Source organism: Stigmatopora argus, chromosome 8 (assembly GCF_051989625.1).
Source record: "Stigmatopora argus isolate UIUO_Sarg chromosome 8, RoL_Sarg_1.0, whole genome shotgun sequence".
NCBI classification, from domain to species: domain Eukaryota; kingdom Metazoa; phylum Chordata; class Actinopteri; order Syngnathiformes; family Syngnathidae; genus Stigmatopora; species Stigmatopora argus.
The window spans coordinates 12,666,914-12,693,385 of record NC_135394.1 but is presented as its reverse complement, the minus strand read 5'-3'; the positions used below and the strand labels follow the sequence as shown (position 1 = coordinate 12,693,385).

General features: G+C 39.1%; 1 protein-coding gene across 5 annotated transcripts in view; it reads right to left on the bottom strand.

The window, feature by feature from the left end:
* Positions 1-26,472, bottom strand: part of tle2b (TLE family member 2, transcriptional corepressor b) — a 64,610-nt gene that overhangs the window by 24,047 nt on the left and 14,091 nt on the right. For all 5 annotated transcript variants that reach the window (XM_077606915.1, XM_077606917.1, XM_077606916.1 and 2 more), the window contains 3 exons: positions 24,049-24,146; positions 22,915-22,978; positions 12,109-12,153 (listed from right to left, as the gene is read on the bottom strand). In XM_077606915.1, coding sequence (XP_077463041.1) covers positions 12,109-12,153; positions 22,915-22,978; positions 24,049-24,146 — 207 coding nt within the window. The remainder of the gene's footprint in view (positions 1-12,108; positions 12,154-22,914; positions 22,979-24,048; positions 24,147-26,472) is intronic.

The following is a 26,472-nucleotide window of genomic DNA, read 5'->3' as shown; positions in this document are numbered from 1 at the left end:
ATGCACGTTCGAAAAGGGTCTTCGAAGTTCTTTGTGCCAGCTCATTCTTGCCAAATGGGATAATATGCAAATAGTCAGTTTGCATGACATTTTTAGAGGTCCTCTTGTGGTTTATGCTCGGTAGAATTGTCTGCCGTGTTATTGAAATACATAAAAACACTATCTTAGCAGCACAATGAATTTTTTCGTTGCACTGTCAATTGATCTAAAAAAGTAGCTCTTCGCAATAAACGTTGACAAATCTAATGAAATTTAATGGAGAAACTAAATTGATGACTTCCAAATTGCTCTAACTTCATATGAAAGTTTCCATTCCTAAAAATGTAAAGTAAATGACAACTACTGCATTTGGATTACATTTTTCAGGTTTTTTTCTTATTAAAATACTCAACAATTGGTGGTCATATGATTAAATTCTGAATGTGTACGGCTTTTGGCTAGCTCCATTGTAATTCCAAATGTCGTGTTGTCATTTTCCTTAAGCATATTAGACTTTTCTGACCTGGCCACTGTGCTATTATGCTGTGTTTGAAAGGTCATGTGTGGTGGCAGATTGTCGTGATTTTATTAAACAAGAAAGAAGTCTTCTTTAAGACCAGAAAGAACATTGTATTGGTGGACCTGGACGGGAGAAGCTCCCCTGAGCTTGCTTCACTTTTTCTAGTGTTTTTCCCTGCTGGCTTGGAGCCCACGCTGTGCAAAATTTACAAGTGCCTGTCATGTTTAAGGTAGCTGTCAAATTGACGTCTTGGAAAAGTGGAGCAGGGGGAAAGAAAAGTAAGACAGTGGGAAGGAAAGAGATAAAAAGAATTGAAAAGTAAACAGCCGCCGTTTACAATGTTAACGGTCATGTGGAATGAAGCGATGGATGATGAGAATGAAATGTATTGAAATTTTTGAACAAAGAGACAAATTTAACATTAAAGTCAGAGAAGAGGATAATTTTTTGCCAAATCAGATGTGCAGAACAAAATAAGGTTACGTTTAAATAGTTGGTTCTCATGAATAACATTGTTTAAAAATGACTTCAATGTGATAAATTGAGCTCCCGTGATAGCGATTTTATTGACCTTGTTTTTCCCCTCCAATTCCACAGAATAGCGGAACTTGTACATGTTGAAGATGAATGTAGACTGTTGTGGAACCAAAAAAGATCATTTCCATCAATCAATTTAAACTATAAATACAGTTTTTTTACACGGTAAATCTGTTATTTGCCTATTTTTTTCTTAACTCCTATCCAAAGCAAATAGCGAGCCTTTGTACATAACAGCCAATCCGACAACAGCTCTCCAACACTATAATCTGTACTTTAAAAAAAACAAAACAAAATGTTCCCCCTGTTATGAGGTTGTGACGTGAATATCTCCCTAAACTGTTGTGAGAATAGTCTCTATCCAAACAAACAGTGAATCCTATCTAATCCCCCTTCTTGCAAAGTGGACCACATTCTCACTGTGTGAATAGTTAAAGGTCAATATTTGCACCCAGTGACGCTCTAATCAGACACTGATTGGTGTTGGAGGCTCAAAGCACTTCAATGACATCAGCTGCGTATTTCATCGTCTTTCCCTTCTATTCTGTTCTCTCACTTTTAAATCTTTCCACCAATCTCTCCGCATCCTCTCTTTCTCACTCCCCCCGTTTTCCCTCAGTACACTTGGCCTTGCTCCCTATTCTCCCTCACTGCCCTCTTTCTCTGCTCTTATCTTTTTTTTTTTATTCCCCTTTTTTTTCCCTTTTCCCTCACTCTCCTCTGGGCGGTGTGCCAGCTCGTCTTCCCTGGCGTAGTGCCAACTTCTCAACCCTGCCCCCCCTTTTCCCCTTACCAGCCTCCTGCCTTTGCCTCTGATGGATGGATGGCCCTGTTGTCATGGAGGGGAAAGAAAGGAAAAAGGGAGGAAGGAAAAAAAAAAAAAAAAAAAAACAGAAACGCAAGCACCAAAACACACACGGAGCACGTATAAATACAGCTAAACACACAAAATGGGGCTCGCGCACACACGACCAAGAAAGGCGCTCACAGAAAAGCAATCCAAACAGTGCAGAGAAGAGCACACACAGTACAAAGAGCTGTGTGCAGAGCAAGCAAAGCCTCCCAGCGTGAATGCGACAAGGCAGACACACACAGACAAGATTCATAGTAGAACCACAAGACAAGCAGCCAACCAGACAGGAGGAAGAAACTATTAGAATTTTTTTAAAGACCTGCTCCCAAGGCAACAATACAGTGTGAAGGAAGTTGAGATTGGGATGAGAGAAGTTATTCCATTTAACAAATTTTCTGGACTGGATGTCGCACTTTTTTCGTATTTGGTCTGGGCCTGCGACTTATACTCAAGTGCCACTTATATTTTTTCACTAACAGCTTCTTATGTTTTGTTTTTGATGCTATAATTATCCCAAAAACTGCTAAGTGTTATAATAACAGGTCCCTTTTTGTCTGTTGTTCTCTATTTTATAATTACTTTAACATATAATGCTTGTTCTTAAGTTTCTGATAAAATAGAACCATTTTTTTCCTGTACTTTTAGGCTAGCGCGACTTATACTCCAGTGTTACGAAAAATATATTTATTTTTGAGACTTATAGTCCGGAAAAAAATGGTAAACATTTCTGCCAACAACAGGTGGCTATGAATTTTGCCAGTTTTATTATGATACGATACTTTATCAATTTTTGCCATGGTTCAATTCAACGACCTTCAATCAATTTAAAGCCCAAGACAAGGTTTTGAGCAAATACAGCCCAGCAGAAAGAATCTTGTTTACCCTTAAAAAATGAATTTCAGTGGAGAAAAAAACGCCAATATTTCCAGGAAATAAATTAGATTGATTTCAGCAGAGATTTGTAATGTCACAATTGTTTTAGCTAAACCAAACTATTTCAGATAGTCCGCCATTGCATGGATGACAGTTTTACCCCCCCTGGTGAATCCAATTTGGTTGCAAATGAACAAATTCTGCAGTACAACAATTTGCATTGGTCCCAATGTGTCCCCATAAAAAAAATATTAAAAAAACAATACAATCCCATATTGCTCACGCATATTTTAATGGCCACAGCTGAAGATGCCTCTAAAAATACACACGAGCAAAACACACAGGGAATTTTTCTAGGGCATGTTAGTGTGAGACCCAAATTCGGTGGCACTTCACTTCACAGTGCCTGTTGCAGTCTACCAAGATTCCTTCTTTCTATTATAACTCAAGCCATTAGTTATAGCGGCGCGTGCTGGTTTACCAGTTTTTACAGACAGCTACCATACGTTCCTCCTGCAATGCCATCAAATAGATTGCAGCGCTTTTGTCTGAGTTCGGTGCAGTGGAATTTAACAACATTGCGTAGTCTTCCTTTTCAGCATCCGTGACGGTCATTGGCTATTGCTTCTAAGCGAAGGTGCCACAGTGAATTTAAAATAATAGCAGGTCGTATTTTAGAGACAAATCCATCCAGAAAAGTGACAAAAAAGGCTCAACAATGAAACGGTATCCTTTTTAGTCTTCGTTTTTAAGTTGCCTTGGCCCCGCCCTCTCCAAAAAGATGATGTCACACTAGAATGAACTCCAGATTTTTGCAGTCTGCTAGCATTCAATTCATAGGCTTTCTATTCTCTTGTGGTCGTGCGACTTTTCTGTCATTCCGTCAACATTTCCCAGCTAAAATAATCATCAATTCTGGTTGTGATGTCACTACCAGACTTGTAGAAAAATGTAGGCATTCCCTGAAGACACCTTTGAAAACCCAATAGTCAGAATTCTGCTCTTAATTCATACAAATGTTTCACAGTTCATTCCAGAATAGGAAGATATTTTGGTGTCAAAATGACTGAAAAATAAGCGTTCACTTTTCTGATTTTTTATACATAATAGGTCGCAAGTAGAGAAGCAAACGTATGTGTAGCGTGTTACTCTTACGGAGACGCACTTTGTCCCGTAATTCATTCGTTTTCTGCACTGCTCATCCTCACGAGGTTCATGTGGGTGTTGTAGCCTAACCCAGCCAACTGTAGGGAGTGGTACACGGTCGATTGGTCGCCGGTCGATTGGTCGCCTGTCTTTTGGTCGCCCGGAAGGTAATTGGTAATTACCATTTAAATCGTTGCTAAAATTCCCTAAATACAAACTGCGAATTACTATTTAGTCATACTTAATGCCCTAGTAATTATTAGGCTAAAGAAAAGCACCACATTTCCCGGACTTTTGTTTTTTGTTGGAGAACTTGTTAAGACCCTGACTGACGTAGCTTCTTAAAGGGACAACGCATGTACATGCAAACTCTTGTACACTCACACGTCGGCTGAGTGAAACTGCTCATGGCCATTGTTGGCTTTGATTGATGCGTAGACCCTGTTGTTTTACCTTATTTTGTCGCCGGTCTTTTGGTCGCCCAATGTCGCGGTCGGGGCGACCAAAAGACCGCGACCAAAAGACCGGCGACCAAAAGACCGGCGACCAAAAGACCAGCGACCAAAAGACCGGCGACCAAAAGACCGGCGACCAAAAGACCGGCGACCAAAAGATGGCGACCAAAAGACCGGCGACCAATCGACCGCACACGGTGGGGGTAAGAGTAGGTGGGCAGTTTGCCATTCACATCTGAATAATTACTGTGAATTTTACACATACTGCTCTCATTGCCTGATTTTTACATTTAGACAACATTCTAAAAGTGCAATTTCCACATGCAATTATTTCCATTTTTTATAAAGATCCATCTTTGCAGACAGTCATAATTTTATGCTTAATTAGACAAACTCCAATTATAGTAGAGACATACATTATATTCTCTCTCAAACACACACACACTAAATCTCCTCTCGCAGAGTGACAAAAAGCCATTACGTTAAAAGGCTAGCTCGACAGGAATTCCGCTTTCTCTTCACTTAATTTCTCACCCATCACGCTTTTTTCTTTCCCTTTTTTCTCCTGCATTGCTTTTTCCCTCTACGTTAATTTGTCTCCCCTCTAAAGAGTTCCATCCCGCTCCATCTCTATGCCTCATTATTCACAAATGAGCGCTTTTTTACACGCATGTGCATAAGCAACACGCACACACACATGATACAGATTGAAAAAGGGAGAGAGAGATAGAGGCTACACACAAGCAGAACACACAGATGCTGCAACATGTGCAAAGAGAGTCGTCACACACTCGTGATCAGAGAGAGTGCAAATAAACCGCAGGAATACATGCAGTCATCTGACCGCTCTGGAGTTTAGTTGACCCAAATACACAGGCTCCTGCTAATCTTTCCCCTTAAATAAATGCGGTCAAATGAAGAAAAAAAAATGCAAACAAGGGATTATCAAGTGGATCGAGCGGTGAGAGTGAGACAGAGTGTGAGAGAGTGAGAGAGAGAAGAAGAAGAGAAGTCCAATCCTATTATGAAGCCTTGAGTTAAAATTGAAGCCATCTTTCCCTTGGCTTTCTCTGCCCGCCTTTTCTGAACGTGATGAAGATTCAGGTCGCAACGTCAGCCAAATTTTGTACAATGCACACACAGCAAGCAACTCAATGTTTATTTTATTGAGTGGGAGGAGAGGAAAAAAAAGGAGAAAGTGGCCAAAAAGAAAGCACGGCTGAGTGACTCTGGTTTCAATAAGACGCAAAGTGATGTCGGTGAAACCAAAGCAGGAAGGAAGGACGGCCAGCTGCTTGCTGTGTCCTCGGGTGTCCGCAGAGAAAAGCTCCTGGCTCCCCAGCATCGCGACTGTCCAACATAACTTCCCACAATATCCTGTTCTTTGGAGCCTTCTGTGCCTTTGTGCAGTTTTCTGATACGGTGGGCTATACTCTGTGCTGGTGGGTAAACATTCGCTCTTCACAGCATGAATAGGACTAGCTTAGCGTGATTAGATCCGTTATAAAACGATGATACTGTCGTTTCAGGGAGTCCTTACGGCCATTGTGTGTAATGCGTCTTTGCAAGGACATAGCAGGGTATGCTCCAGATACCAGAGGGTTTAAGATAGCGGTCTCCAAACTGGTCCTCGAGGGCTACTGTGGGTCCTGTTTTTTATGTAAAAATGCCAACTGGATATTGCACTTAGCAGCTGATATCCGTATGGAGGTGATAGTTTCTTATGCCTCGAAAAGGACATTCAAATGCAACGTTAGAATGGAAAAGTCAAAGTCAAAGTTTCTAAGGTTGGTGTTTATTCCTAATTTAATTATAAAATATCAACAGCATCTACAGCTTCTTTCGGCTACTTCTTTTTTGAACCTTTCAGCCATGCCTACGCTGTCACACACATGGGACTAGCTGTTACAATACGCAGCAGAAGGAGCAACACCTTGGTGCCGCCGGAGATTCGGATCTGGACAAAAGTGCAGGGAGAAGAGGCAACGCTTCTGACCAACCATTCCATCGTGGGATAAGATGGAAGAGCTGTCGGCGCTTACCAGCAACGGAGTCGAGGGGCTCTACTCTGCTACTGTTGTCTTCAGCTCCAGACTACTGAGGAACTGTGTGGATAGGCTTGGTCCACTCTTGCTCGTTTTGTGTTTTTGCTGCTTTTCTGTCTTAATGGTTTGATTTGGTGATTCTTAATGATCCCATTTACTTTGATTTGCTTTGTACTTTGTGCTTTTGCTTTGTTGTTCTGCGGCCTTTGCGACTGTACTGTCTAACTTATAACTATGCCTTTTCTTGCTACTGTCACAATGAAATTTCCCGAATACGGGATGAATAAAGTTATCCAATCCAATCTATGATAAAAAAAATAAAATTGCTGCCAGAGTATGTCATTTCATTTCGACATTGTGAGAAGCATCTCGTTTTAAATGAATGTCATACGTATTTTAGTCACTCAAACGCATCGTTTTTCCAGGTCATGTTTGCGGTATTTGATTGACAGTTGAGCAGATTTCAATTTCCTGAAAGCTAACCTTCAATGACAAAAAAAACAAACTGAAATCTTATATTGTTCCAAGTTATTAACTCATTCAAATTAACGAGCAAGTAAGAAGTTATTTTTCCAGACGTGGAGCGACAGTGACACAAGCTAATAGTAATGAGAACCACGTTCCCACCTGCTCAATTGTCTTGAGGGCATTTGTAGAGCTTTTACAAGGGCAGACAGAGAACATTTCAATATGAGCAATTCCAATGAAAAAGAGGGATGGTTTTTCGGGATAAATTACAAGAAAATTAGATTACATGAATGGGAAATGGTAACACCGTCTGAATAAGATGAGAAGAGCAAGTCGATCGTCATTTAATTTGTTAAGGAGTTATCGACATAAAGTCAGATTTATTTATCGGCGTCATCATGAATGACTAAAATCGACTATTCATATGAATTCTACCACAGTGGAATTGATTGGAATGAATAACAAAGCTGGTCATAAGAGGTTTCTATTGGCAGTATTGTTAAAAGGGATGGAAACTATGCAATAAGACGCAACTTCATGTTCAGAAGATCTCCAAGAAAAAATATCTTATTCACACCCCTCATCATTTTGTTTATCTGAAGTAACAACTTTAAAATCTGAGTGTAAAGAAAGGGAAGAATGTCTTTATAAGTGAGCCACTCTATTTTCTAAATTTGAATTATATGCCAGTAATTCTAGAACTAGAAGAAGTTTTATGTCCCACCCTTTAAATTGTTCATAATTTACATACTAAATACTAAAAAAAATGCAGTTTCTGAATAAATGTACTTGTTCTGAGACCAAATCGGTTTAAAAAAAAAAATGAAGAGGAACGGAATGCTTGGAAATAGAAAATACATCTAAATAAATAATAAATAAAATACCAAATACGTCTGGGTACCCCTAAAACACGTGTCAAAGTGGCGGCCCGGGGGCCAAATCTGGCCCGCCGAATCATTTTGTGTGGCCCGGGAAAGTAAATCATGAGTGCTGACTTTCTGTTTTAGGAGTATAGATGTATATTAAATTTCCTGATTTTCCCCCTTTTAAATCAATAATTGTAATTTTATAATCATTTTTTTCTGTGTTTTTGGTTCAAAAATCATTTTGTAAAATGTAAAAATATATTTTAAAAAACCCTCAAATAAACATTGTTTTAGATCTATTGAAAACTGAATATTCAGGGATTTTAATTCAGTTCTTTTAATCCATTTATATAAAAAATATATATAAATATTATATCTAAAATGGTCCGGCCCACGTGAAATCAAGTTGACGTTTAAGCGGCCCGCGAACCAACCCAAGTCTGACACCCCTGCCCTAAAATATTTTTTTTCCTTGTTTTTAATCCAAAATGTCCATCCATTCTGCCATGGTCTCTGCATTAGAACTATCTTGAATGAATAAAAGACTAAAACCAGAAATGATTTTTCAGGTTATTAGAGGTCTACCCCCCAGTGAGTTCCATCCTAGTTATCGTCTTTGTGGTTGCTTCTGCCACTGGCCAGGTGAGGGCACCCTACACAGGATAGGTCGCCTTCAAGTCAGCTTCTGAAGGCTGCACTGCAGCAAACTACAAGCTCTTTGGACTGGACAAGGACTCTGGCAAAGCCTTCCCTCCACCAATACATCTGGGAATTTTTGCTTCTTTGAATCTTAACGTCAAAACACATAGAAAGGGGGTGATGGAGACGTGGGACGAGCCGAAAGAGGAGTCCCATCGTCTACCGTCGAGAGTGAGGCGGACAATGTCGCATTTTATGCGCCTACCCATAATTAAAATCATCCGTGAAAGAAAATGGAGAAGATATCGCACCGAGGGAGAGCGATGGGGGATGTTACAGCTCAATTAATGCCGGAACATGCAATGGACATGAAGCTGATGATGAGTGCAAGGAGGGGGAAGAGAGCGATAACAGGATGTAAGAGGGAGCTGGAAGCGAGAGGAGGAGAGGAAATAAGAGCAGATACTGTTAAATCTATTCATGATTCATTATTTCTCCATGCAGCTCCTTGATGTCTCTCTTTCTGCCCCCTCCCTCCGTTCCATTCCTCTACCACTTTCTTTTCTCGCTCCATCTCATTTGATCTCTTCTCAAAGGTCTTTATCAATCGCCTCTTAATCTCTATCCTTCCTGTTTACGCTCCCCTCTTTCATCCCTGCAATTTGTCTCCATCCCATACGCATTTTTCCGTATCATCTTTATTTCCCTGGATGCATTCGGCAACTTCAAAAAGAGATTTTTTTCGCCCCTATCTGAAACATCAAGTGGAAAGGTGAAAATTCAATGTGTAGCAGTGAAAGAATAAATGGTCAGTTATACATTTGGTCTTTTATGCTGATTTACTTTAATTAGGGCTTTTAGGATTTTTTTTCTGCTCGCATACTGAAGTAAAGAAAGACATTTTCAAATCCTAATCATATAAAATTGACGTTTTCCATAAAAACACAATCTTAGGAAAGTTTTTTTTTGAAAGAGAGAACATATTTGAAGAAAAATCGGTAGTGTTATTATAAAATAGCAACAAAAATGTATCTTTTTGATTAAACATAAGCATGAAAATGATTCTTTTAATTCAGAAACTGTAACTAATTTAAAAACCACATCTTTTACGAGAAGAAAAAAATTCCAGTCATCCCAGAATGATGACATTTGACACAGTTTAATATTTTTCTCTTTTCAGCGTGGTCCCAATGTACTAGCCTAACCCTGAATTATCAAATAATATTCCTATAATGATACGTATGTGAAATATGTAATATACAGCGCATTTTAGGTTGTTTGTGTATGTGCCTCCGCCCGTGAAAAGCCATATTTGACATTGATTTATTTGAAGCAGCAATTTTCCTCCCTCGAAAATGACCACACATACTTTTTCTTCCCGCCATGGTGGTTTTCTGAGGTTTATTCTCAATTAGCAAACACACAAATCATCCAATCCTGCTTGAAAAAAATACTCGTCATAACTTACTAGTTGGCAGCAAGAGGGTTTTCAACAGTATCTAACCGTTTCAAACCCACAAGCATGTGTTGGTTTTTTATGTGGTTTTAAAATCCCAAATGATGACCTTGTTGGTTTTTTTCTTCCTTCTCCTCATTTGAGTCTCCTTCCCTCGTGTTACTCTGTCAATACTAGTGTCTGGTGTCGGCTTTTGGAATCGATGCGACCCATCCATCTGTCACTGTAATTGTGCATGTGGCTTGCTTTTCTACTGCAACGAATCCATCATAAAAAGTAATTAATGGCTTTCCTGTTTTCAAATGTGGACCGTGTCTTTCCGTCCAGAGGAGAGAGGAACATGTTTTTTTGTGAGAATATAAAACAGCAGGAAGACGAGAGTCAAAAAGAAATAAGTAATGGCATTTTTTTGCTCTAATGCCGCTTAAAGGGGCACGCACACACATACACAAACTACATTTCTGCCTCGACTTCAGAGCAATGATTTGAGTTATGAGTGAGATTCAGAAATTGACATCCCCCCAAAAAAGTCAGTTTGGGGCTAATATTGCTAGGATCTATAAGGATTGTTCAGTTGTTTTTCACGCCACAGAATGTCATTTGCTCTCAGAACGTCACTTATAGAGGTTATAAACTCTACACTAGGGGTGCTCGCACATTTTTCCTCCAAGATCTCCCTTGTTTAGGGAGCCAACCTCCCGTGTCAATACCAACAAAGGGCGTAGAAATGAAGGAAAGATGTGGCGAGTCTGTTAACTGTTCAACCTCAAAGGAATGCCTTAACAAGCAGCTGTAACAGGTTGGTTATGTTAGCCGATGGTGTCGGCACCACACTTCAGATTTTGATGAGAATTTAATAATTGTTAAATGAGTCAGATATGCTATATATGTTCAAAAAAAGGATGAGCATTGCGGTGAGCACATTGCGATGCCGTGGTACGGACGAAACATTGTTCAGGCCCGAAGGAAACTGAGAAACTGGACTGTGTTACTCTCAGGCAATCTACCAATAGTACCTTGGCTATCGGGTTAAAGATCGCGACCGACTTAATGCCAAAAACTCCCCATAAATCAAAAACCTGCACCCATGTTCCTAGAGCACATGTGTCAAAGTGGCGGCCCGACGGCCAAATCTGGCCCGCCGCATCATTTTGTGTGGCCCGGGAAAGTAAATCACGAGTGCCAACTTTCTGTTTTAAGATCAAATTAAAATGAAGAGTATAGATGTATATTAAATTTCCTGATTTTCCCCTTTTTAAATCAATAATTGTAATTTTTTTAATCAAATTTTTCTGTTTTTAGTTCAAAAATCATTTTGTAAAATCTAAAAATCTATTTTAAAAAAGCTGAAATAAACATTGTTATAGATCTATAAAAAACTGAATATTCAGGGCTTTTAATCCAGTTATTTTAATCCGTTTATAAAAAGTCCATCTAAGTTTATCTAAAATGGTCCGGCCCACATGAAATCGAGTTGAGAGTTGCTAGAAATAAAATAAACCAATACTGGTCCGAGAAATAACCTAAAAATTCAAAAAGATTGATAACCTTAAAAAAACATTTAAATGATTTACATAAGTTCCAAACCGCAAATAAAACGACCCACCAGATCCTAGATACAAATTTCAGTTAATTGTCAGAGTGATATAGTGAACAGAAAATGCATCAATGATGGTTCTTTTAGTGATAGACAAACTGTTGCGTTCAAGCCAGCAAATTATTGCACTGCACTGCAAGCTATAATTACTTTAACTGACAAACGACGCCGTGATTACTGGGTGATAGCTAAGCGCCGGAGCTTTCCTTTGACTGCACTAAAATGTTACAAACAATGACCTACTTTACAAATGCAACACATGCTGGAATATTACCTGCCACTGCTGCGATACACTTATCATTAAACTCATGCTGCCAATAAATATGTTCTTTTTTTAGGGAAACTTCTTGTCTATTTCTCTCGAAATAAAACCATGCAGTAATTACATCTAGTTGTATTTGTGTTGGCTAATTTACCGACCTCATTTAAATGTATGGAGGCGTACCAGTCATTATGGGGAATTGGGGTGGGCGGAGGGGTATGTTAGGTAGGGTCATTAAAATAAACACCCACACAGGCACCAATGGCATTTGTTGTTTGAGTGTGTTAGATAAAAATAATTACCGTTTCCCACCTATTTTCTAAATGTGCACACTGACACTAATAAATACACGTGTTGTTGGCCCAACAGCAAGGCAACATTATCGAAATAAACACAATGAAGTTTCTCTTACCTGTTTGTGCATCTCAATGTTGAGACCGTAGGACATTTCGTAGTACTGTGGAAACAAACACAGGCACTTTCAGATTTTTCTTTTCTTTTCAGAGTGAGACAACATCTGCCACTTTGTGTGAGGGGGTTCGTTTCAGACGAGTTGTCATAAGACTTTAAAAGCATTTTGAATGAGTGATGAGCACGCCAGCCGAAAGAAAAAATGGACGAAAAAAAGATTATTTGCACTTGAACAGTTGCAATCACGCAAACACAGTAATTTCCGTATTTTTCGGACTATAAGTCGCACCTGAGTATAAGTCGCACCTGAGTATAAGTGGCAACAGCTCAAAAATACACAATGAAGAGAAAAAATATTGAAAATATTGTAAATATTACAATATTGAATGTAAAATGCGTCCCAAATATTTTGCTCCAAGTATTTTGTATGATTTTCCCATTAAGTGCTACCATTAGCATGAAGCTTACAAAACATAAGATACGCTATTTTTAAATGTAGGTTCATTTTGACACTATCAATTGAGCCTAGCAAACAACTTTCTTGATGAACTATTCCGTTTTTCAAAATGCTGCTTATTGTAAAGTGAGTCCTATCAATGCTCCCCCAAAAGAAAAATCAGCTGATTGACGGCTCATATAGCCAATAGATTGGGAGTAAGGCTACTAGCAACTTAAGGCACTGCCGTATAATTGTGTTCCGTGGCACAAAATCGATGTTTAGCACACCGTGTTTGTGATCCCTGGAATAAATTTACCAGGGCAAACTACTATGTGATTAAATAATAATGTCTTGGTCTTTATGTGAAGCAGTATGTGGTTGATTGCCCTTTGTTATTTACCAAGCAAACAATCGTGTATTTGTAGTCACTATTCATGTTTAGTACGAGTAACAGCAGCAGATCAATTCTCAGGTCCGGTGGGAAAGGCCAAAACGAGTCGAGCAATACATTGTCAGTGTCAGCAATGGAAATCTTGATATTCCAGTTACTTATCTAACTAGTGTAACTACATTATTGTGTATAATGCCAGTGGAAAATACATATACATAATGATGGGAAAATGAGTTTTGTTTTAAATGAAATTCTCTAAAGCACATGTGTCAAAGTGGCGGCCCGGGGGCCAAATCTGGCCCGCTGCATCATTTTGTGTGGCCCGGGAAAGTAAATCATGAGTGCCGACTTTCTGTTTTAGGATCAAATTAAAATGAAGAGTATAGGTGTATATTAAATTTCCTGATTTTCCCCCTTTTAAATCAATAATTGTCATTTTTTAATCAATTTTTTTCTGTGTTTTTAGTTCAAAAATTATTTTGTAAAATCTAAAAATATATAATAAAAAAAGCTAAAATAAACATTGTTTTAGATCTATAAAAAACTGAATATTCAGGGCTTTTAATCCAGTTCTTTTAATCCATTTATTTAAAAAAATCTAAATATTATATCTAAAATGGTCCGGCCCACGTGAAATCGAGTTGACGTTAAAGCGGCCCGCGAACTAACCCGAGTCCGACACCCCTGCTCTAAAGTATTGAAAAAGATAGACAATCTTTGTCTGTTTTCCGAAAAATATTAGTAAAAAAAAAACTACAAACAAAAACTACTTGCTGATCATTGTCTACTAAATAGCTAAGCCTAACAAATGGGTGAGATTGAAATATAAAAGTATTTTGGCATCATTATCAGGAACTACTATAATCATGTTGGACTTGTAGTTAACAGTCAGTCTTTTCATGAGTAAAGGATTAAACCATGTTGAGAATTGCAAAATCATAACAGTTAGAAAATATTGCCAATACCATCATTTCCAACGAAATTCTCATGCGAGTCAGAACAAGCTTGCGCTTAGAACAAAAAACATGTCCATCATCCTCCACCTGAATGTGCCAGTTTCAAAACCCTTGAACATAAACTGGGTTTGAGCATGCAGGACTAAATACTACTCCCCCGCCTGCATGCTTTAAACACGTTCTCACTGACTAAATATACGTTGTCCTCACCCTTTTGGATGTGAACATTATATAGCGCGATGGAACCGATGGAGAGATGATGGCACACAGCCAGCAGGCATCCGTCACCGTGACAAAGTCCGCCTCCACCGCTGGATGAGCAATGTCTGACTGATGAGAGCGACACATGCCTCTCCCCAATTCCTCCTTGCCTCAGCCCTTCTCCTCCTTATTCCAATCATGCAACTCTGCTGTCTGCAAGCCTTCCATTTTCTGAAGCACGTAGGCATTGTTTTCGTTTTCTATGCGTAAGCATTGAGAAACTTATACAGTACGACCAGCCAAACAGTCTTGAGCCGAAAAGTACTAGTCCAAATAATAAAGTGGTGCTTGAGTTGAGCTACACACAAATACTGACGCCAGTTTCTTTAACTCATTGGATAGGAAATATTATAATCATGATCATCATGAAAATATATTATTATTGAGGGCCCCAAAATGTTGGAATGTTTTTGCTGACTTCCATTTAGATCAGGGGTGTCAAACTCGGGTTGGTTCGCGGGCCGCATTAACGTCAACTCCATTTCATGTGGGCCGGACCATTTTAGAATATCTAGATTGTTTATTATTATTTTTTAAATTGGATTAAAAGAACTGGATCAAAAGCCCTAAATAGTCAATTTTTATAGATCTAAAGAAATGTTTATTTGAGCTTTTTTTTGTTAGTATTTGAAAATGTCTTTTAATCATTTTTTTTATTTCAAATGGAAACAAAATATTTTTTTAAAGTGGAAAACGGAAAATATTTGTATATTTATTTTTAGATTTTACAAAATGCTTTTTGAACAAAAAACACAAAAGAAAAAAATTGGATTAAAAAATTGCAATGATTGATTTTAAAAAGGGGAAAATCAGGAAATGTAATGTACATCTATCATCACTTGAATTTGATCCTAAAATAGAAACTCATGATTTACTTTCTCGGGCCGCACAAAATGAGGTGGCGGGCCAGATTTGGCCCCCGGGCCGGCACTTTGACACCTGTGATTTAGATCAAGGCTATTAACAAGAGGGTGTGTGCTTTTATGCAATCATATTCTTTACGTCACCTCTGGAAAAGAGACAGAATATATAAAACAAACACATTCTACTGGATTGTCTAACAATAACTAATTTGCTTCATTCTGGGAAATATTGCAACTATTTACAGTTTTTCCACTGTTACACAATCGTAATTCGGTCACTTTATCAAAAAACTGATTCTTTCTACTGGGATGCACTTGATCAAGGTCGTGTCTTGCACTTTAAAGGGAACTTTTCTATGGTCTGTGTGGGAAAACTAGGACCCATTTCTATTTACACTTTCCTCCCCATTTATTTGTTCAATGGGCGAAATTGGCTGTCCAACAGAACAAACTGTGTTATAAACTCAAACTCGTTCCGATTTGTGCCGCTCCACTTCTCGCCATCTCTATTCTTACCTCGGTCCCTCTCACCAATTGTCCTTCCATTAAAAAAAGGGGATAGAAAATCCCCGTCCTTTCTATATACAACTCGTGTCATCACCCTCCAGTGTTTTTACTTCTTTGTCATTGTATTCCTTTCCCCTAGCCCTTAAAACATTCTCTTGTCGAGCGTTGTTGCGTACTTAACTGTCATAGACACACTGGCCCCCCAAAAATAAAAAAATAAAACCCTGAAAACCACCTCGGACTCTCTTTCACATATGGAATGACGCACTTTACACTTCACACCTGACAACTCGGCGCTATTAAAGCTCTCCTCTTGTGCAGTCAACATAAAAGGCATGTGACGTCCCACTTTGTACGCTCTCCTTCACCCTGGCGCCATCTTTCATCAGCTTCTCCTTCACCTTGCCATCATTACCATCACCTCTCTTTAACTCAATTCCTGTCTGTCTGTGCTTATTAATTCTCACTATATCTACAGTCAGCCTCTTCACTTCTGTTATTATTCCATGCTCAACTCTCACTCAGGCATGCTTTCATTTAGAAGCGGGGTCCGGTCATCTATTATTTCGCTTATCCTCATGATTCATGTGGACAGTGAAGGACCTCGCGTTTAAACTCTTGAGCAGCAGGATAAAGGAAAAGCCCTCCATTTTCTCCTCAAAACAAACAAGCGCACAATATCCTAAAGGGATGTAGACGTGTTATTTTTAAAAACATTGCTGCAGCATTCTCATCAACAAATGCAACTTTCAAGATGCTTTGATAAACGTGGACATGAAAGCCCAAGGACCGAAAAAAATCTTCAGTTCACTTCTGCTGCATTTCCTACAGTCCATTTAAGTCAAAATGCCATTCATAACAGAAAATTCTGCAGCCTGGATCAATAGATTTTCTGTGATATGCTCATGAAAACAAAATTACATCAATTTAAAGGAAAAACAGTGTTTCACATTAAACCTTTTACTGATCAAGTAAAAAGAAAATAGATTATGATAGTCACCATAAACTATGAATTGCAGATTTTGAATCCATTAAACATACTATACACCATGTTCATTCATAATAAAATAAAAAAAATTGCCCTCTATTTAATATTTCCTATTCATTGTGCATTCTTTGGCTGGTGCAAACTAGACTCGGGTGCAAATTATAGTGCGAAAATAGTGTTAAATTACAACAAAATAACCATTTGCCCCATATAGTAAAAATTGTCTCAAGTGTCAACTTTTGAATAACTACTACTATAGTGACCATAATCCCTAAAGGGGTTAAGTACCAATAGCTAATATTTTTTATTGCTACTAATGTTATTTCTACAAATGTTTTTTTTTGCATGTTCTGGCATGATCATGAATAGCATTTCCATTCATTTCAATGCAGATACATTTAAGATATGTTTAGATTTCCACTAAACATACCTCAAGGTACACCTTCTCTCCCGATATTCTTACGACTTAAAAATACCTCATAAAAGTCCATTTAAAAGCATGTTAAATGACTAGAGGCAGTACATTTAAATGGAAAAGTTGAGATTGTTCCCACCTGTGTGAATGTTTTTTTCATATGCAGGTTGATGTGTGCATGTATTAAAATGCTGAAATGCCTTATGTGTGAAGTTTTACACCCAGTTATCCTGCCCTGCTATTTGGGATTTAATGCCACATGCTGGTGAAATAATTCATCTGATGCTGTGCCCATGCGAAAGCAAAATGGCGTAGGCCTCCCGGAGAGCCCATATATACTTTTGTGAGTCCAGCGACAAGTAATGATGTGTCGATACGGACTATTCACCTTTTGATTCAATCCAAATTTTCTCAAGATATATTTTTAGAGCAATAAAAATAAGATAACCGGTAATTGATAAATCACTTTTTTATGTAGTGAAGACAAAAAAATGCTTTCTTTATGATATTAAACAATGATTTGTTACTGTAATTAGTTTTTAAAGAAATGTAATGCCACTCGGCGTACATGTTTGCCTAGTGGTTCAATTAAAAGCAGCCTAATGGATTAAATCCCAATTTATGACTAAATTCTATACAACAAATAGTCGTATCGGAGGCCGATATTATATCTGATATAGCCAATGATACCGATGCTGAGTATCAGATAGTGGCATCACTTTGTGTTTACACTGCAAGTGGCATTTTTCAGTTTCTCATTTGAACGACAACAAGAAGAAGAATTAACAAAACATGTGCAAATTGGGCATTACATCCTGCAGTGTGAATATAGCCTTAGTAACAGTTGAAATAAATTGTGTTAAACTTGCTGAAGCAAGTAAGAATAGCATCAGGGAGGTCAGGTTGATTGGAAAATAAGTTTGGCTAAAATTGCACATTTATTTTGATGCTCACAATCCGTTATAATCAAATTATCAACATTTTTCAGAACACCATTCCCTTTCCAAGTCTGAACTACATACAACATTCTTCTGAATGTGACCAATGTTTATTTAGTTTCTGTTTTGTTGCCTTCCCCGATTAGCTTATTTGCTCATTTGTTTCCATCGGCAGTGACACCCGCAGGACATTGGCAAAAGTCCGTCAGATATTTCGCACTAAAAGATTACAATTTAGGAAAAAAGGAGCTTCACCTGTTAAGGCAGTTTATCAGAAGTGGATTTTGATGTGTGTATATACTACAAACCACTTGCGCCTGTGGCTTTAGAGAAGATTTGGATTGATAAAATATGGTGTGTTGGAGTACCGTTTACACACGTTTGAGTGGAACTCGAACCACTGAAGAGCGCATGTGTGTGTGTGTGTGTGTGTGTGTGTGTGTGTGTGTGTGTGTGTGTGTGTGTGTTTGTGCGAGGGCAAGCGTGTGTGTAAAAGCTTTTGCAAATGCATTGTTCTTTGGGGTCTCTTGGGTGAGCTTGTCTTGCTCATCTACACGCCCACTCACACACATGCACACATGGACACTGACAGCATATTAAATGATTTATTAGAGGGTTGGCCAAAAGAACAGCCGGTCAGGTTAGCAAGCTGAGTGAGGACTCCATCAGCATCTCTTGCAGACAGTTTCAACAGAGTGAGAGTCAAGACAACTACAATACTCAAGTAAGCAGGATTTTTATAGGAGACCTGAATCCTATTTTTTTTCTCCTTAATCCTTGATGCCCGCCTTGTTTTGAGACTCCTCAGACTGTTTTAAGGCTCTTAAAATCAATCCCTATCCTACATCTGGCCCTCTTAAATCCTGAGAACCCAACGTCCCACTCTTGGAAAGTAATGGAATACTCTTCTACACAATTCTGATCCAAACGATTGGGAAATTGTTTTACACTAGTACTCTTATCTGTCACGTTTACATCATCAAATACCATTTTTGCCTTGGTTTAATTAAGGCAGAAAATGTTTGGGAGGGCAATTGCAAAGAATCAATAATCACATTGTGTCACTGACATTACAAAATGAAATCCAAGTGATTGGGGCAATGTTATCTGCTCCTTTTCAGTCAAAAGCATCATAACTAGTTGGGTCGGTCACAGAGCAGATGGACAGTGGCCCAAAGCATAGTGAGAAAGCCTTTTTTTTTAGCAAAGAAACAGTCTGTAATCCAACTGTCAAGTCAATTACCTGACCTGAGTCTGATTGGGCATGTATTTCCTTTGCTGAAGAGTAAAAAACACCCCAAGAACAAGCATAAACTGTCAGAGAAGGCCGGGTAGAGCTTCACCAATGATGAAAGACTTTGGGCCGTAATTGACTCAAAAGGATTTGCAAACAAGTTTTAGTGAACGTTTAAATATATGTTTTTTACTTCCGCCAATTACTTTAGGTTCCTTGTAAAGTATGAGCCACATATACAAACTTGTAATTTGTCCACGGTTTACATTTTCCATGTAAATAATCCGGCAATAAAGCTGAATATCCGCAGTTAAAGCACATGGCTTGTCTCATTCCTTAGATTGGCTTGAGCAATTTAAAACGAGAAGACCGCAGAAACGTATACACACCGCAGAGGTAAACTTTGAGTAAAAAATGCCACGGAATAAAAACTCATTTAAATCTGCCCAAGGATCACCTGACCATAATCATGTTAGCCCACCATTTTGGATAGAAAATCTTTGAACAACAACAATAAGAAATGTATAATACATGCTATAACATTACTTTGACATGTTTAACAATGATTTGAGACATGGTGCCCCCTTACTTTTACAACTAACAACACATATGCATGACTTGTTAAACCAGTGCAACCCGCAAGTCATAAATCATCAATGCAACAAACAAAAAAGACCTCGACCTAGTCTCCATTTATCTAAAGGGCCTTGAAATTACCAACTACTGACATGACATGCCGCCAATAACTCCTGTATTAGTAAGGCTGCAGAGAAATTGTTGAACAATGTACTTTACATTAATAAATTTAGACAGTAAATAATGGTCACCCAATCATTTGCATGCACCGTGCGCTCGTAAGAGCAGCGTTGATTATGATATTTTGCTTTTAAATTTTTGAAGGCCTTGACAGCCTCTCACTTTGTCAACATAATTTGGTATTGAAAAAAAAATGCACGCCTCAGAAGAGTTCATCTCTCCCTGCGGCACTGGTTTATTTTAGAGACGTATTGAAGGCAACAAAAAAAAAATCAGCATGAGAATGAAGCACCCACAAACGACAAGATCTCAGCATTCCCTATCAAAGATAAAAACATCACAGATGCCATTTGAGAAGGAAAATGCAGTAATATGCAAACACAACGGCTTGGGAATCAATAAAAATGCTTTATGACATCCTGCTTTTCATGCCTTTGACCTGGTATTTAGAGATCCTAAAACTGATGAATGGTAATGGTGGGAGCACTGCAGCGTGGCAGATAGTGAAAAAAAAAAACAACCCAACCAAACACACACACACACTCAATGGAAACGGACCTCAGTGTGGATGACAGGGCGAACAAGCTAAATATAGTCTTCTGGGTTATCTCCTCTGTGAGCACAGCCAGTGCGTTGTTGCTTCACATTATTTACGTGTCTGTGACTGTAGACACTCTTTTCCACCCCAACACACACACGCACATTTTGCTATTTTACCACATTGCATTGCTATCAAGCTCCATTGTTTCCTACCACAAGATTGTGATTACTTCTTTTTTTTCTCCCCACAATATTTTCACTTTTGCCTCTCTCCGGTATCAGTCATTCATCCATGACGGTTTTGCCCTCATCATTTAGTTCAGATAGACTATTTTTTTCACGTTTATTTCAAGTCACCATTGCTTTTGATCCGACATGTCGCATCGCCGACTGTCATCTCTGACCCGTTGCCTGAGAAGCATAGCGTCACAGTAGCTGTCCAGAGTACAATAGAGAGTTGGCGTTTCATATAATAAAGCCTGAAGCATAATTATTCCTTTGACGTTTTCTTGTTACTTGTGTTTTTTTTTTACTTGTAGACGTGCTAAATCAAGATAGATGTTTGAAAAATGAAATATTTTTTAGTGCACAATATATTTAATTGTTTTTTTTTCCAAATGTGTTTATCTAGCCGCATCTGGAGCGTAATAATCTGACTAAAAAGCATCAACACTGGTCTTTTTTTGCAGATACTATACAAAATTAATCATTTTGCATCTGCATATTAATGTGCTGGATTAAAATGTGACACGGCCAATCACCAAGATCTATCGAAATTTCTTTCTGATCTTAAATCTGGATGTTTTGTAGTCAAATGTCAAGTTGCGCTCATGCGAATTCACCCATTGGGTCAACTGACAAATATATATATGTTATATAAAAATAAAAATACCTAAAAAAAATTTACGAGTTGTACTGAATTAATTCGTTTTAACTGATATATTGATTACAAGCAAATTAAGATCCAACTTTGCTAAATGCTGTATATACCACAATAATGAGTTTGACATTTTGATCTGGCCCATCACTTGTAGATTTTCAGTAATTGTGAGTGCTCCTATTTTTCATGAGAGATGGATTTTATAAATAATTGCCAAGGAGCTTTAGCATTATCTAATGCAATAACATTTTAGAACATTCTCCAGAGAGATATTAATAATTAGCACCATTCTTATTATTGATTTTGAAGAGAAGCTGCATTTGCTTCCTCCCACATCGCAAAAACATGCATGTCAGGTTCAGACCCTTCATTTTCCAAATGTGTGAATGTGATTGTGAGTGGTTCTTTGTTTACACTGTACGTGTCCTGTGATTAGCCGGTGTAGTGTGTTCCCTACCACTTAGCCGTGAGCCCGATGAGGACAAGTGCTGTCAAAAAGGAGTGGATTTGCTGCCAGTTATTTTTACGCCAGTATTATTTGTTTATCGCCTCGTGTCTATTTGCAAATGTACCACGTCACCGCTCGGTTTATCCGTCTATTCTGAATTTCATGTCTCCCCATCTGTGCATCTATCCAGCTTAAAGTCCTGATCCAGCCCACCCTCCCAGGTTTATGAAAGGCGAGCGGCTTTGCAGACGGTGCATATCAAATTCTGCTCGGCGCGGCGTGGATTTTGTACCTCAGACAAAGGCTTACAATACATGTGAGCTTTGAGTAGCACATAAATGTCGACAAAGAGGAGCTCGGGCTACATGATATGTCAAAAAAAAAACTGGAGGAAATGGCTGCGGGTGGGATGGATAATTATTGGAGAACTTTTGAAATATATTTTGAGACATACTGGCATTACCATGGTTGCATTTCATCACCAGTTTAGTCATTAAAAATGACAGTGGCCCAAACTAATTTTCTATCGTGTGCGGTCGTTTGGTCGCCGGTCTTTTGGTTGCCCGGACCCAAACAACGGGCGACCAAAAGACCGGCGACACAACAAGGTAAAACAACACGGTCTACACATCAATAAAAGCCAACAATGGCCATGAGCAGTTTCACTGAGCGGACGTGTGAGTGTATAAGAGTTTGTATGTACATGCGTTGTCCCTTTAAGAAGCTACGTCAGTCAGGGTCTTAACAAGTTCTCCAACGAAACATAATAAAAGTACGGGAAATTTGGAACTTTTCTTTAGCCTAATAATTAATAGGGCATTAAGTATGACTAAATAATAATTCACAGTTTGTATTTAGGGAATTTGAGCAACGATTTAAATGGTAATTATCAATAACCTTCCGGGCGACCAAAAGACCGGCGACCAAACGACCGAGTACCATTTTCTATTATGGGGCGTTAGTAAAGAAAGTGTTTTCCAACCTTTTGTACCCTAAGCTAATTATTTTGGCCATGGCAACCATGTGTTCATAACAAGTGATGATAAGTACGGACCAGTATAGGTCTGTTAAATGTGTTTTTCCAAACGTGGCACCGTAGTGTGGTGTAAAGTCCTCCAGTTTTAAATAATGGATTTAAAAATGTTTTTTTTGAAGTGGTGAAAATAGAGTTAAAGATGTCAGCAGACTCACCATGATGTAGTGCCGCTGCATCTCAGTTTTCTCGCTGGCTAGTTTCTCACACTCCAGCTTGAGGCTGCACAAGGACACACAAGGATATGCAAATGAGATGGTTTACACACAGTAATCTGTCACTATTCATCAGGGAGGGGGGAAAGAGCCTTGTCGCAAATAGCGTTAAACCAGTTATGGACGCCCCGTAAATAGTTTTATTATAGTTTACAACTCTTCTCTATTGGGAGGTGTCATTTGAACATAGTTCCCCGGCAGCAAGAAGCCGGAAGATTATTTTTACACGACTGCTATTTACATGGCTAATACCTCTACCGCTCTTAAAGAGAAAGACAAAACCTAGTGGATTTTTTCCCCGTTAAGGTCAAGAGACTTAAGACCATTTATTCTCAATGTTGTCTATTGCGTTAAAGAATCAGCCATGGTAACCAGATCAATCAGGATTTCCATTACCACACAAATGACTAGTGTTTGATTTCAAGGGTTCGATCCCAGGTCCGGATCTTCTTCTGTGGTGTTTGCATGTTCTCAACGTGCTTGCGTGGGTTTTCTCTGGGTATTCCCCCGGTTTCCTCCCACATCCCAAAACATGAAGGGTAGGCTGGTTGGACACTTTAAATTTCCCCTAGCTATGATTGGTTGTCCGTCCTCTTGTGCCGTGTGATTGGCTGACCACCAATTCAGGGTGTATAGTTAGCTGAGATAAGCTCCTGGACCCCCCGCAACTCTTGTCAGGATAAGCAGTCCAGAAAATGAATTAATGAATGCATTCACTGAAAATAGTTTTGAAAAATAAATATTTCTCTTCGCTATAATCATTTGTTAACTATTTCCCTGCCAACAATGACTGTGACCTACATTAAATCTATTTGTAATTTAGTTGCTGTGATACAGGTCCAATTCATTTTAACCGGGTGGCACTGGACGATCCATCACAGTCAATGAAATAAAAATAAAAATGGAGCCACTAGAACTTTCTGTTTCCTTAGTTTCAGTGTCGCAAGTGGTAATACTTTGTGGTCAATGCAAAAATAGTTCCTTCTTCCAGCTCGTCAATCGCTGCCAATAGTAAGTAATGAGTTAATAGTAGTTGTTGTAGTTTACTGTCGTACACGCGTATGCATGCTTGTGTACCTGTGATACTGGGCCTGGAGGAACTGGAATTCCTCCTTGATCCGGTCCAGGGTTTCCAGGACGGTGAACTTGAAAGACTGGCCAGGTTGCAAGGGGACCTTTACGGAAGACAAAGGACAGGCATTAAAGTGGATGTGTGTGACTTTATGCAATAAAACAGAATAAGTACACGCGCGGAAGCTCATACTGTGCGTATGCGTGTTTGTGAGAGAGAGCACCAGGATGAAAGAAGGAAAGGTCACTTCCACACATCATAAAGCCGTGTCCTCCGCTAATGACGGACTATTCCTCCTTCCCTATCCCTCTCTTTCTTTCACATTAGCATCCTCCCCACTTTCTTGCCAGCGCGCTAATGTATTCTAGCCAACAAAGAGCTGCGACGGGAGGAAATGTCATTAGAATAAACTTGCAGGGAAATCACCTGCAAGCACCTGCTAAAAGCTAAACAAGGACCTACAGGACAAAACATCTCCTGGGAGACCTGCCGTGTTCCACATTTGACATTCATTTGTGGGATCTTCACATGTAGTGAAATAAAATCCATTTCTACACTCTCATATTGAGTTGTTCAGCTTTTCCCAGACTAGAAGAACTGTTGGGAGAATAATACATTAAAAGGGACACACAACGCCTTTCTTAGGGGATGTCAGCAGGTAACAATCTTGTTTTATAAATTGAAAAAAAGATTTTTTCTCGTGTGTAATAGTGGAGAAAAATAGTAGTATTTCTAAGAATTTGCCACCCCTGGTGCAGGCAGACATTTTGTCAATGCTGGTTCTACTTCAGCCAAACCAATGCGAACATGGCGGAATGCCCACACTTTTATGTTAGTAGCCGTTTTCCAATACACTTGTGTTCATTTCTATCAGTTTATTTGCATTGTTAGAAGTGACGTCACAAAAAGGCTGTGCTCGTTAGGTGACCTTTTATTTTGTGTGTGTCTAAATATGATCAGGTCTAAGAAATTTTACATTTGTATACTTGCATGGGCAATCTTCTCTGACATGGTCATTTATAATAGCTATCGTCTGTTCTTTAGAATTTAATTAAGTAATGTCAAACAAAGCATCTAAAATGGAAGTTTATCTCTTTTCGGCTTAACCATGTAATTTTTTTTCCATTCATTTCTGTACCACTTATTCTCAAAAGGGTCACAGAGGGTGGTGGAACACATCCCAGCTAACTACGGGCACTAGGCGGTGGACAAACTGAATTGGTGGCCAGCCAATCGCAGAGCACAAGGCGAAGGCAATTTGGTTGCCCGGAAAGTAAGTGATAATGACCATTTAAATCGATGCTCAAATTCCCTAAATACAAACTGCGAATTACTATTTAGTCATACTTAATGCCCTATTAATTATTAGGCTAAAGAAAAGCTCCAAATTTCCCGGACTTTTATTGTTTTTTGTTGGAGAACTTGTTAAGACCCTGACTGACGTAGCTTCTTAAAAGGGACAACGCATGTACATACAAACTCATACACTCACAGGTCGGCTCAGTGAAACTGCTCATGGCCATTGTTGGCTTTTATTGATGCGTAGACCGTATTGTTTTACCTTGTTTTGTCGCCGGTCTTTTGGTCGCCCGTTGTCGCGGTCGGGGCGACCAAAAGACCGCGACCAAAAGACCGCGACCAAAAGACCGGCGACCAATCGACTGCACACGCTCACATTCATACCTAGAGGGGAATTTAAATTGTTCAACCAGCCTACCATGGGATGTGGTAGGAAACCGAAGCACCCGGAGAAAACCCACGCAAGCCCGGAAGAACATGCAAACTCCACACAGGAAGGTCCCAACCCTTAAACTCAGAACCCAGAGGCCGACACGCTAACCACTCATCCACCGGGCCAACACAGTGAAATTTGAAGAACATAATTTACATAAGTAAATCAACCATTCATACAAAGTAAGAATCTGTCCTTTCAAACTCCTCAGCACAATGCAAAGATTGAATAAACACTGGTGGCATTCTACCCACAGTCAGAGGCAAAAGAATGGCACTTTCGGTGGCCAACTTCGTTAGTCTAGACAAGCACAATTCAATTAGATTTCAATTAGTCCGACGGCAGAGGTCAGAGATGTGCAGGCTTCCCCCAGTAATTAATCCGCACAGCCGAGCTGAGCCGAGGTAAAGTGATCCGAGTCGAGGCGCCCGCTACGTACACTAACTCTGTGCATTGGTGTGCTGAAAGAAGCCTGGGAAAAATGGAGCGGAATCTGCCACCAGCTCTCCACTGACCTTGATTTATACTGCACACACTGCACTGGTTGGGAGTTGAATAGATACTCCTACGTTCAAGAACTCACTAGCAACATTAAATATGCATTCAGATTATCACCCGCAACATGCAAACAGTCAAAGCACAAAAAGAAATAATGGACGAAAAAAATGTATAGCGACATGTCTGACAGACGGGTTGA